At 38.4% G+C, this 13,431-nt stretch overlaps 1 protein-coding gene across 1 annotated transcript in view; it reads left to right on the top strand.

Annotated features, from left to right (window-relative positions):
• The window catches only part of gpat2 (glycerol-3-phosphate acyltransferase 2, mitochondrial), a 271,043-nt gene that overhangs the window by 152,983 nt on the left and 104,629 nt on the right, over positions 1-13,431 (top strand). Inside the window, exon 3 of the mRNA XM_061898602.1 lies at positions 11,976-12,082. Within this exon, the coding sequence (XP_061754586.1) occupies positions 12,008-12,082 (75 nt within the window). The 5' untranslated portion in view covers positions 11,976-12,007. The remainder of the gene's footprint in view (positions 1-11,975; positions 12,083-13,431) is intronic.

Genomic DNA, 13,431 nt, shown 5'->3' on the forward strand with positions numbered 1-13,431 from the left:
TCCATTATTAATCGAACAAATTGTAAAAGATTCAGCAATACACATGTCCAAGATACTGTGTAATCATGCGATGAAAAGAGACGACTTTTAGCCGTAAGTGGTGCCGAGCTAATATGTCCGCTCCAACCTGAGACGTTACAAACACACGTCATAATACGCGTCATAATACGCGTCATCATTCCGCGACGTTTTCAACAAGAAACTCCGCGGTAAATTTAAAATTGTAATTTAGTAAACTAAACCGGCCGTAGTGGCATGTGTTGCAAAGTTAAGATTTCATCATTGATATATAAACTGTCAGACTGCGTGGTCGGTTTCAGTAGGCCTTTAACTACGGTCCATAACATCATCAAAAGATTTAGAGAATCTGGAGAAATCACTCCAAGTAAGCAGCATTGAATGACTGTGACCTTCGATCCTTCACACGGCACTGTACCAAAAACTATCATCAATCTCTAAAGGATATCACCACATGGGCTCAGGAACACTTCAGAAAACCACTGTGACTAAATACAGTTTGTCGCTACAACTGTAAGTGCAAGTTAGAGCTCTACTATGCAAAGCGAAAGCCATTTATCAACATCCAGAAAAGCCGTCGGCTTCTCTGAGCCTGAGATCATCTAAGATGGACTGATGCAAAGTGGAAAAGTGTTCTGTGGTCTGACGAGTCCACATTTCAAACTATTTTTGGAAATATTCGATGGTAAGCGAACCATCCAGACTGTTATCCACGCAAAGTTCAAAAGCTAGCATCTGTGATTGTACGGGGGTGCATTAGTACCCAAAGCATGGGTAACTTACACATCTGTGAAGGCACCATTAATGCTGAAAGGTACATACAGGTTTTGGAACAACAAATGCTGCTATCTAAGCGCCGTCTTTTTCATGGACGCCCCTGCTTATTTCAGCAAAACAATGCCAAGCCACATTCAGCACGTGTTGCAACAGCGTGGCTTCGTAAGAAAAGAGTGCGGGTACTTTCCTGGCCCGCCTGCAGTTCAGACCTGTCTCCAATCGAAAATGTGTGGCGCATAAATGAAGCGTAAATCACGACAGTGGAGACCCCGGACTGTTGAACGACTGAAGCTCTACATAAAACAAGAATGGGAAAAAATTCCACTTTCAAAGCTTTAACAATTATTTTCCTCAGTTCCCAAACGTATATTGAGTGTTGTTAAAAGAAAAAGTGATGTAATACAGTGGTGAACATGCCCTTTCCCAACTACTTTGGCACGTGTTGCAGCCATGAAATTCTAAGTTAAATATTATTTGCAAAAAAAAATAAAAAATCAAATTTATGAGTTTGAACATCAAATGTCTCGTCTTTGTAGTGCATTCAATTGAATATGGGTTGAAAAGGATTTGCAAATCATTGTATTCCGTTCATATTTACATCTAACACAATTTCCCAACTCATGTGGAAACGGGGTTTGTATATTGTGTATCCTGATCAGTGTCCCAATAGGATCTGAAGACCATCCCAGATCAACTTCGTTAATCCAAGTACCTATATGAATATTTTGGACAAACATAACAGTGGCAATTTGGCAAGGTATTATTTGTCAACTTGGCAAGGTCTTATTTGTCATATATCTCCATATTTGTCTGTTAATTTTCTAATGTAGACAACATTTACTGCCTAGTATTTAAAATATGTCCCCAAGTAAGAGACAGTCCCTCCTGTGATGCTGGCTGCCGTTAAAAAGGGGGGAACTAATAAAGGCTGCACTCACCCACACAGGTGTTGGCAGTTAATCTGGATAATTAGACCTGATGTTGATGTTTGGCAGAGCAATAATGGGAGTTGCATCACAGCATGAAAGTCAATATATAACAAAAAATAACAAAAGCCAAGTGGCACAAAGGCTAATTTGAATAAACAGCTTTTTGCAGCAAGTAAACAAAAGCATTCACACAATGATTTTAGTGTTTTACTCCATGTATAAAAGACACTACACCACAATGGAGTTCTTAAAAAGACTACTAAACATAGTTTGTCTTTTACTGTTTGATCATTATGTACTCATTGATGTACGTTGTTACATTCAAATTGATCCCAACGCCCGAGCAAATTGTGCCATGTATTACAGTGCAAACAACTTATGTTCATTTAAGTGTATTCCACTATCACTGTAACATGGACGTTATTGTATACAATAAGCAGTGTAAAACAAGGGAACAAAGCAAGGATGAAGAACAAAAGGAATTCTTCCTTTTGTTCAATGGATTCTGTGCAACCATGCTGCGTGACGCACAGCTTCTGATGCGCTTATTGATTTAATTTATGTGATTTTAGCAGCAAAACTGACAGGTGACACTTCTAACGAATAGGTGTGTGCCTATAGTATGAATTGTTTTCAAAAGGTTAGGTGTAGTAGCAGACAGATAAAAGTCCATTGTGTTGATGTCCCAATGGTGTTCTCCACATACTGGGCACAATCTCCTGGTCCCCGCTGTATTGTTGAAGAAGCCTCTAGGCTGCTTTTAAATAATGCAATGGATCACCAGATTGTATTCTAGTGCTAGATCATTATCTATTTGAAACATAACATACATTATACAAGTCCCTCAACATTGTTTGGATATAGATTCCTTTATTTCTTAGTGTTTGCATTTTAATTAAGGTTTACACTAGCTAGTATTGACAAGAATGTATATATAAGATGAAAATTACTATAAGATGGTGCCTTTTTTCAAGACCTATTTTGAAAACTATATCTAAAAGGAATCAAAGTTAATAAACTAATCATCACTCCCAGCCTGGTCCAATTGTCTTTTTTAAAATTAAAACATACAAAAAAATGCCTTTTTATTTCTACAAAATGTTGCATTCCTGTTAAAAAATAATAGTAATTAAATTATTCAAATTCGGGCTGTTAAACTATTAAATATGTTACCGGGATTAATTACATTTTGTTCGCAGTTAACTCGTCGTCAATCGTTTGAATCTTTAATAAGTGTACCTCAGACAGATGATTTGCAGCGTTTTTAAACTATTCAGTTCAGTTCAGTTTCAGTTTATTTCAAACATGCATACGATACAATGTAATGCATCACATATTTCCAGTTGTTTCATTACAGCACGTCTGAAAAGGAGAAAGAAAAAGCCGAGCTTATTTAATCTTACCTTATTTCATACCATAGCAATTGTATCCCATTTCCTTAACAGAACAGTGAATACATAAGTAATATACCATAGTAAGTAAACAAATATTTAATACATAAATAATGCAATTGCACTTTGAGAAACGTTGTTCTTAAACTGTTTGACTATTTGCTCACACAGTTGTGGACAAAGGGGTGTACCTCGCCCCATCCTTTCTTGTGAAAGACTGAGCATTTTTTGGGAAGCTGCTTTTATACCCAAACATGGCACCCACCTGTTCCCAATTAGCCTGCACACCTGTGGGATGTTCCAAATAAGTGTTTGATGCATACTTGCCAACCTTGAGACCCGAGATTTCGGGAGGTGGAGTATGGGGGCCTGGGGGGCGTGGTCGGGCGGGGGACGTGGTTAAGAGGGGAGTATATTTACAGCTACAATTCACCAAGTCAATTAAGAGGGGAGTATATTTACAGCTACAATTCACCAAGTCAAGTATTTGATATATATATATATAAATAAAAGAAGTACTTGAATTTCAGTGTTCAATTATTTACACATATACACACACATAACACTCATCTACTCATTGTTGAATTAAGGGTTGAAGTTTACATCCTTGTTCTATTCTCTGCCACTATTTTTCTAACCATATGCATGTACAGTAGATGGCATTGTCCTGTTTAAGAGTGTCACAACATTGCTGTTTACGGCAGACGAACTGCTTTACGGTAGACGAAAACGTGACTGCTGTTGTTGTGTGTTGTTACCGCGCTGGGAGGACGTTAATGAAACTGCCTAACAATAAACCCACATAAGAAACCAAGAACTCGCCCTTGATCATTCTACAGTTATAACGTCATTGGGCAGACACGCTATTTATATTGTGGGAAAGCGGACGTGAAAACAGGCTGTCCTCACTCAGGTCCGCATGGAGCTGGAGGGTGCGTGGCCTACAGCTCCGCCTGAATTTCGGGAGATTTTCGGGAGAAAATTTGGCCCGGCAGGTTTTCGGGAGAGGCGCTGAATTTCGGGAGTCTCCCGGAAAATCCTGGAGGGTTGGCAAATATGGTTTGATGAGCATTCCTCAACTTTATCAGTTTTTTTTCCCACTTTTCCCAACTTTTTTTTTCACGTGTTGCTGGTATGAAATTCTAAAGTTAATGATTATTTGCAAAAAAAAAATTTTTTTTATATGTTTGGACATCAAATATGTTGTGTTTGTGGCATATCCAACTGAATATGGGATGAAAATGATTTGCAAATCATTTTATTCTGTTTATATTTACATCTAACACAATTTCCCAACTCATATGGAAACGAGGTTTGTAACTTTGTAGTCAAAAGTAAAATGTGTTTGTTTTCTGCAAATGTTTTGTTTGTTAAATATTTTTTCCAAAGAGCTCAACATGAAATTGACAAAAACACTTTTTTACTGTCAATAGAAAAAAATATATACTTGCGGCGCGCAAGTGTTGTGCCGGATTTTGTATCCCTGGCAGAATTTGTAACTTTTACTGGCATAATGTTAAAACGTTCATACTAATAATAACACAAAAATCTCTCTTTACTGTGTAACATGTTTTTCCATAAAGTTTTTTTAAAAATTCAAAGTGGTCTGGGCATCCTTCAGTATGAGGAGTGGAGGAGGGTTACTACCATATTTTCCGGACCATAGGGCACACCGGCTTATAATGTTGGTGTTGTTTACTCGAGACCCATCATAGTTCAGCTTCACTTATCTCTTATGTTTGACTGCCACGCTTATCATTACACCATGTACCAAAATAAAATAGGTTCGAGGTGGGTAAGCTCAACCAAACAAATTCCGTACATTAGGTGCATCGGGTTGTGAGGCGCACTTTTGAGTTTTGAGGTAAAAAAAAGGATTTTAAGTCTGGAAAATACGGTTCTCATAAAATGATTTCAAGGTTGGCAGGTCTGCAATACAATATTTCAAAAGTCACAATAAAGCAAACTGCTGAGGTGAGGGTAATTTAGCACATTATGTGGCGGAATCAGTCAAGTTGACAATGTGTCTACATTTCCGCTACCGTTTGATAGATTGACAAGCATTTTGTTTGACGGGCTGCTGCATGAACCTTTTTGTTCGCAGGTTTTCACAGTTTTACATGTAGTCCTGCAGTCTATTGTTGTGTCCACGTGGACGTGTTTTCCTTCCCTGAGTGGTTTATATAACCCCATTAGAGCCTTTTTCTTATTCTCTCACTGTATAATTTGGAGTTTTATACCCTTTTCTTGGTGCTTTGCTACCACATCCCCTCCATCAACCCTGCTCCTACAAAGCATCACCGATACCCGCCAACCTCTTATCAGTGACTTTGTTCCCACTGGAGCTGATAATGAATGTGAGAACTTGAGCCAGAAGAAATGGAGCATCTCCCTATGGGGAAATCTTGGGTTTCAATTAGCTAAGTAATGGGGTCTGAGTGGGATCAACAAAGTGAGAAACAAAAACACCAATGTAAAATCTTCCATTGAACTTAATAAGACTTGTCTAACTGATGGGTGTGACCGCTAAGAGGATTATTAGGAGATGATGTATTTGGAAGTGTACTGTGATTAACAGCAGATGGACTTTTTCTCATTTCAATCTGTATTTTTTTTTTTTTTTTTCATAAAAAGTATAAACTTATGTTTATGACCCCAAAATATATGACGAAACACAATATTCTCTGTCATCATATGATCTCTGAAGGGGAACTGCACTTTTTTTGGAATTTTGCCTATCGTTCACAATCATGAGAGACATGATGATTGATGTTTTTTGTAAATACAGTGGGGCAAAAAAGTATTTAGTCAGCCACCGATTGTGCAAGTTCTCCCACTTAAAATGATGACAGAGGTCTGTAATTTTCATCATAGGTACACTTCAACTGTGAGAGACAGAATGTGAAAAAAAAATCCAGGAATTCACATTGTAGGAATTTTAAAGAATTTATTTGTAAATTATGGTGGAAAATAAGTATTTGGTCAACCATTCAAAGCTCTAACTGATGGAAGGTGGTTTTGGCTCAAAATCTCAAGATACATGGCCCCATTTAATTCTTTCCTTAACACGGATTAATCGTCCTGTCCCCTTAGCAGAAAAACAGCCCCAAAGCATGATGTTTCCACCCCCGTGCTTCACAGTAGGTATGGTGTTCTTGGGATGCAACTCAGTATTCTTCTTCCTCCAAACACGACGAGTTGAGTTTATACCAAAATGGATACATGGATGATACAGCAGAGGATTGGGAGAATGTCATGTGGTCAGATGAAACCAAAATATAACTTTTTGTTGGGAGAACTTGCACAATCGGTGGCTGACTAAATACTTTTTTGCCCCACTGTACATTGTTAATGCATTCTAAATACTAAAAAAAATGCAATAGTCAGTTTACAATGAAACCTATGTGAACTGTTCAATTCTGCCTATAAAGCCCCTAAAAAAAACATCAAAACACCTCCATTAGGGTTTTTATACACACTAAGTATATATGTAATATATTAACAAGCACATTTGGTACATTTAATATTTACGTGTTTTGCTCATTTTAAGAATATGCGGCCCAATAATTTCAAAAAGGCATCACAATGTTTGCCTTTTTTTTCTTCATCACTAATTTCTGCTCAGTGCCAGAGGTGGGTAGAGTAGCCAGAAATTGTCCTCAAGTAAGAGTACTGTTACTTTAGAGATTTATTACTCAAGTACAAGGAAGGAGTAGTCACCCAAATATTTACTTGAGTAAAAGTAAAAAATATGTTGTGAAAAAACTACTCAAGTACTGAGTAACTGATGAGTAACCTGTTCATTTACTGATGACGTCAACAAATAATGCACAAAAACATAAGAATAGCAATGAACAAATTCAGAGCCAGGAATATCTGTTAAGCAACTAAAACAATAATATATCAGAACCAGAAATCAGAAATACTTTAATAATACCGGGGGGGAAAAATACATTATTTTAAAAATGTTATCAATATTATAATATATTAAAATATACTAAGTAATAATACTTTAAAATAAAAACAATTAGGGCAAATTTAGCCACAATGACGTAACAGCACCGCAGGCTCAGTAGGCAGAGATTTACAAAGGAAAATACAAACCCCGTTTCCATATGAGTTGGGAAATTGTGTTAGATGTAAATATAAACGGAATACAATAATTTGCAAATCATATTCAACCCATATTCAGGTGAATATGCTACATTGACAACATATTTTATGTTCAAACTGATAAACATTTTTTTTTGCTTTGCAAATAATCATTAACTTTAGAATTTAATGCCAGCAACACATGACAAAGAAGTTGGGAAAGGTGGCAATAAATACTGATAAAGTTGAGGAATGCTCATCAAACACTTATTTGGAACATCTCACGGGCGTGCAAGCTAAATGGGAACAGTTGGGTGCCAGGATTGGGTATAAAAATAGCTTCCCAAAAAATGCTCAGTCTTTTACAAGAAAGGATGGGGTGAGGTACACCCCTTTGTCCACAACTGTGTGAGCAAATAGTTAAAGTTTAAGAACAATGTTTCTCAAAGTGCAATTGCAAGAAATTTAGGGATTTCTACATCTACAGTCCATAATATCATCAAAAGGTTCAGAGAATCTGGTGAAATCACTCGACGTAAGCGGTATGGCCGGAAACCAATATTGAATGACCGTAACCTTCGATCCCTCAGACGCCACCGTATCAAAAACCCACATCAATCTCTAAAGGATATCACCATATAGGCTCAGGAATACTTCAGAAAACCACTGTCACTAAATACAGTTTGTCGCTACATCTGTAAGTGCAAGTTAAAGCTCTACTATGCAAGACGAAAGGCATTTATCAACAACATCCAGAAACGCCGCTGGCTTCTGTGGACCCGAGATCATCTAAGATCGACTGATGCAAAGTGGAAAAGTGTTCTGTGGTCTGACGAGTCCACATTTCAAATTGTTTTTGGAAATATTCGACATCGTGTCATCCGGACCAAAGGGGAAGCAAACCATCCAGACTGTTATCGACGCAAAGTTCAAAAGCCAGCATCTGTGATGGTATGGGGGTGCATTAGTGCCCAAAGCATGGGTAACTTACACATCTGTGAAGGCACCATTAATGCTGAAAGGTACATACAGGTTTTGGAACAACATATGCTGCCATCCAAGCGCCATCTTTTTCATGGACGCCCCTGCTTATTTCAGCAAGACAAGGCCAAGCCACATTCAGCACGTGTTACAATAGCGTGGCTACGTGAAAAAAAGAGTGCAGGTACCCTCCTGTTCCGCCTGCAGTCCAGACCTGTCTCCCATCGAAAATGTGTGGCGTATTATGAAGCATAAAATACGAACAGCAGAGACCCCGGACTGTTGAACGACTGAAGCTCTTCATAAAACAAGAATGGGAAATAATTCCACTTTCAAAGCTTCAACAACTAGTTCCCTCAGTTCCCAAACGTTTATTGAGCGTTGTTAAAAGAGAAGCTGATGTAACACAGTGGTGAACATGCCCTTTCCCAACTACTTTGGCACGTGTTGCTGGCATCAAATTATAAAGTTAGTGATTATTTGCACAAAAAAAAAAATGTTTATCAGTTTAAACATCAAATATGTTGTCTTTGTAGCATATTCAACTGAATATGGGTTGAAAATGATTTGCAAATCATTGTATTCTGTTTATATTTACATCCAACACAATTTCCCAACTAATATGGAAACGGGGTTTGTAACTAGTTAGCCTTTAAGTAAATCATAAACTCTGATAGGTGTGGGCTGCACCTGGGAACACGTGCACTTCTGTTTGGTGTTTGTATGCATGCCTGAGTGTGTGTGTTTCTGTCTGTCTATGCGGCTGCAGTACGTTAATAAATTATACCCAAACTACGTACATTTGACAGTGATTCATAGCAGGGAAGCTAACAATAGCCCGCGGTGACAGCCAAAATATAAATCTATTAACGTTACTTACCGCGATGTGCTTCCTCAAATTTGACGTTGAGTTCATGTAAGCTGAAATGTCCGCTTAAACTAAAAATGATAAACTTTGCCAAATAGCCATCATTAGCTGACAGCAACAAAGCTAATGAATGTGGGTGTGTGTAGGGTGTAGTTTACATTCTAAAAGCCGGAAGGTTAGGATTTAAAACTGATAACATTTTGTGTCTTCTAGGCAGTAGCATAAAAGTAGAAAACAAACTTCATGCAGTGTTTTTCTCCCTTTTTTGAGCCAAGGCACAATTTTTTACGGAAAAAAATACGAAGGCACACCACCAGCAGAAAAGGTTAAAAAATGGAATTCCACCAGGTTGTCGTGCCTTATTTTGAGTTTGTTGTTGTTTTCCAGTGTGTAGTGCTTTAGTTCCTGTCTTGCGCTGTTATTTTGGTAGGCCTTCCTGTTTTGTAATGTTTCCCTTTAGCAGCTTCATGCCTTTTATTGAGTGCTATTCCCCGCACCTGCTTTGTTTTCGCAATTAAGACTGCTTCAGTTGTGCGGACGCTATCCTTTTTTGTGTGGACATTTTTGTCATGTCATGTACGAATGTACTTTGTGGACGTTGTCTCTGCTCCGCACGCTGTAAGTTTTTGCTGTCGTCCAGCTTTCTGTTTTGGTTTACTTTGCAGCCAGTTCAGTTTTACTTTCGTTTTGCATAGCCATCCCTATGCTTCAGTGCCTTTTCCGAGCGGTACTTGCTTTTTATTCATTTTTGGTTTAAGCGTTACATACCTTTACCTGTACACTGTCTCCCGCTGTGCTCTGCATATTGGGGTCACGACAAACCACCCTCGTCTCACCCGACATGTTCCGACTTTTACAAAGCTATTAACTACCTGCTGGTACCTACTGATATGGAAGAGTATTACATGGTTACTCTGCCGAGCTCTAAACAGCACAGATACTCGACAACAGCACATTATTTGCAGATTATGATTATTAATTTTCAAAAAAATAATTCCCCACGGCACACTAGTTGAAAAACAGCAACTTAAAGGCCTACTGAAATGAGATTTTCTTATTTAAACGGGGATAGCAGGTCCATTCTATATGTCATACTTGATCATTTCGCGATATTGCCCTATTTTCGCTGAAAGAATTTAGTAGAGAACATCGACGATAAAGTTTGCAACTTTTGGTGCTGATAAAAAAGCCTTGCCTTTACCGGAAGTCACAGACGATGACGTCACAAGGGTGAGGCCTCCTCACGTCCTCACATTGTTTATAAAGGGAGCCTCCAGCAGCAAGAGCTGTTCGGACCGAGAAAACGACAATTTCCCCATTACTTTGAGCGAGGATGAAATATTCGTGGATGATGATATTGATAGTGAAGGACTACAAAAAATGAAAAAAAATAAAAATAAAGTTGAAAAAAAAAGGCGATTGCATTTGGGACGGATTCAGATGTTTTTAGACAAATGTACTAGGATAATTCTGGGAAATCCTTTCTCTTTCTATTGTGTTGCTAGTGTTTTAGTGAGATTAAATAGTACCTGATAGTCGGAGGGGTGTGTCCACGGGTGTCTTGAGGCCTGTGTCTGAGGGATGTCACGGCAGATACAAGGACGGCGCAAACTCCACAGATCTCCGGTAAGAGGCGACTTTTTAACACAATTTTCTCACCGAAACCTGCCGGTTGACAAGTGGTCGGGAGCCATGTTCGCTTGACCGCTCTGATCCATAGTAAAGCTTCACCTCCGGTAATTTTTAACAAGGAATCACCGTGTGTTTGTGTGGCTAAAGGCTAAAGCTTCCCAACTCCATCTTTCTACTTTGACTTCTCCATTATTAATTGAACAAATTGCAAAAGATTCAGCAACACAGATGTCCAGAATACTGTTGAATTGCTCGATGAAAAGAGACGACTTTTAGCCGCAAATGGTGCTTAGCTAATATTTCCTGACAGTCCGTGACGTCACGCGCTCGTGTCATCATTCCGCAACGTTCTCAACAAGAAACTCCGCAGGAAATTAAAAATTGCAATTTAGTAAACTAAACCGGCCGTATTGGCATGTGTTGCAATGTTAATATTTCATCATTGATATAGAAACTATCAGACTGTGTGGTCGGTAGTAGTGGGTTTCAGTAGGCCTTTAATGTTACTTAACTTCTATGTGGTTTTTATGATGTGACAGTTTGAGCCTGGAAAAAATGTATTCTCCTTACATGATTTCCAGATGGAACATTTGTTTTAAAATTTGAATATTTGGAAGTCAACCAGCTCCACTCAATAGTGCTCAAGTATAGTATGTTGCTGTTATGACTATTTCGTAGTGATTGTCCTCTAAGGATTTCCTACTTATGCATGTTGATCAGTTGCAAAGCATAAACAAAGTAATTGAATTTTGCATGTGTTATATAAGAATGAGAAGCCTGCTTTTTAACAATTTATAGCCCATTTGTGGAAACCCTCTCGAATATACCTGATGATAGCTGTTTTGCTCTGTTTTTGTTTTTTTTAATTGCAAGCCCAAAAATCTAAAGTTTGTTCCAAGTTGAATGCAATGAGCCAAAGCTTCTGCAGGGAAAATGGTAGAGAGAGTCTCTCCTTTCTTTGCCTGCAAGGATGAAAAGAAGAGGATTTTTGATGGTGGAGGCGGAGAAGTGCAGGTTTGCTAGTTGGAATTGTATCTATGGGCAAAGAATGATAGATCATGAGTGCTCTTATAAAACACTTACCTACAAAAGGCCGGAGGACAAAATTCTTGTTTGGTACACTAAGTTTATGAGTACATGTAAGAGTACACGTAAGGGTGCATGGATTGTTTTTTGTGTGTGTTAGGATAAGCATATAGATCAACTCTGCTTCAAACTTCATAAAATACTTCCCACCTATATGCCATGGTTATATACATAATTTCCTCCAATCCTTTCCCTTGGTAGATCACAGCGCTGAAGGCTACGTGGGATTCATCATGGTGCAGCAGCTGAATTACGGGTCAAACAGAGACGTGGTGATTCCAACCACTAATCAACAAAAACGTCCTGCTGTAAGAACACCACATGCTTGACTCTCTCCCACTGTCTCCTTTGCCTTCTTATCCATATGTATTAATCTCCTAACTCTTAGGTCTTCACAATCACAAAGAAACATGTATGGCCCCTTGTGATTTCTGTTTGACTTTGTTTCTATTTTTAATCCAAATGAAAAAAAAGCTGAAGTTTCTCATAGAAGTAGAATAAAAAAATCCAGAATAGGGAACCTTTTTGGCTGAGAGAGCCATGAAAGACAAATATTTGAAAGTGTATTTCCATGAGAGCCATATAATGTTTTAACACTGAATACAACTAAATGTGTGCATTTTTAAGTATAATAAGTCCCTTTTTCTTTCTAATAACATTGTTATTCTGAAGCTAACCAATAATTTAAAAAAAAATACTTCTTACTATCAATATAACTTCTTAAAGGCCTACTGAAACCCACTACTACCCACCACGCAGTCTGATAGTTTATATATCAATGATGAAATAATAACATTGCAACACATGCCAATACGGCCTTTTTAGTTTACTAAATTACAATTTTAAATTTCCCGGGAGTTTCGTCTTCGAAACGTCGTGTGATGATGACGTGTACGCAAGACGTCACAGGTTTTTAGGAAGTATGAGCGCTGCGCACACACACAGCTAAATGTCGTCTGCTTTAACGGCATAATTATACAGTTTTTTGGACATCTGTATTGCTGAATCTTTTGGAATTTGTTCAATTAATATTGGAGAAGTCACAGTAGAAAGATAGAGTTGGGAAGCTTTAGCCTTTAGCCACACAAACACACGGTGATTCCTTGTTTAAAATTCCTGGAGGTGAAACTTTCCTATGAATCAGGGCGCGGTCAAGAGAACATGGATCCCGACCACATGTCAACCAGCAGGTTTCAGTGAGAAAATTGTGGTTAAAAAGTCATTTCTTACCGGAGAAAAGCTGAGCTTCTGCCGTCGACTCCCCTAAGACACTGCGCGTCCAGACACCCGTGGAGACACCCTTCCGACTATCAGGTAATAATAAACTCACTAAAACACTAGCAACACAATAGACGGATAAGGGATTTCCCAGAATTATCCTAGTAAATGTGTCTAAAAACATCGGAATCCGTCCCAATGCAATCGTTTTTTTTTTTTGTTTTTTTTTCTAGTCCGTCGCTATCAATATCCTCAAACACGAATCTTTCATCCTCGCTCAAATTAATTGGGAAATTGTCCTTTTCTCGGTCCGAATAGCACTTTTTGTTGAAGGCTACCATTAAAAACAATGTGAATATGTGAGGAGCCATCAAACATGTGACGTCATCGTCTGCGACTTCCGGTAGAGGCAGGGCATTTTTCTTAGCACCGAAAGTTG

The sequence above is a fragment of the Nerophis ophidion genome, linkage group LG01 (genome assembly GCF_033978795.1).
Source record: "Nerophis ophidion isolate RoL-2023_Sa linkage group LG01, RoL_Noph_v1.0, whole genome shotgun sequence".
Classification (NCBI taxonomy): domain Eukaryota; kingdom Metazoa; phylum Chordata; class Actinopteri; order Syngnathiformes; family Syngnathidae; genus Nerophis; species Nerophis ophidion.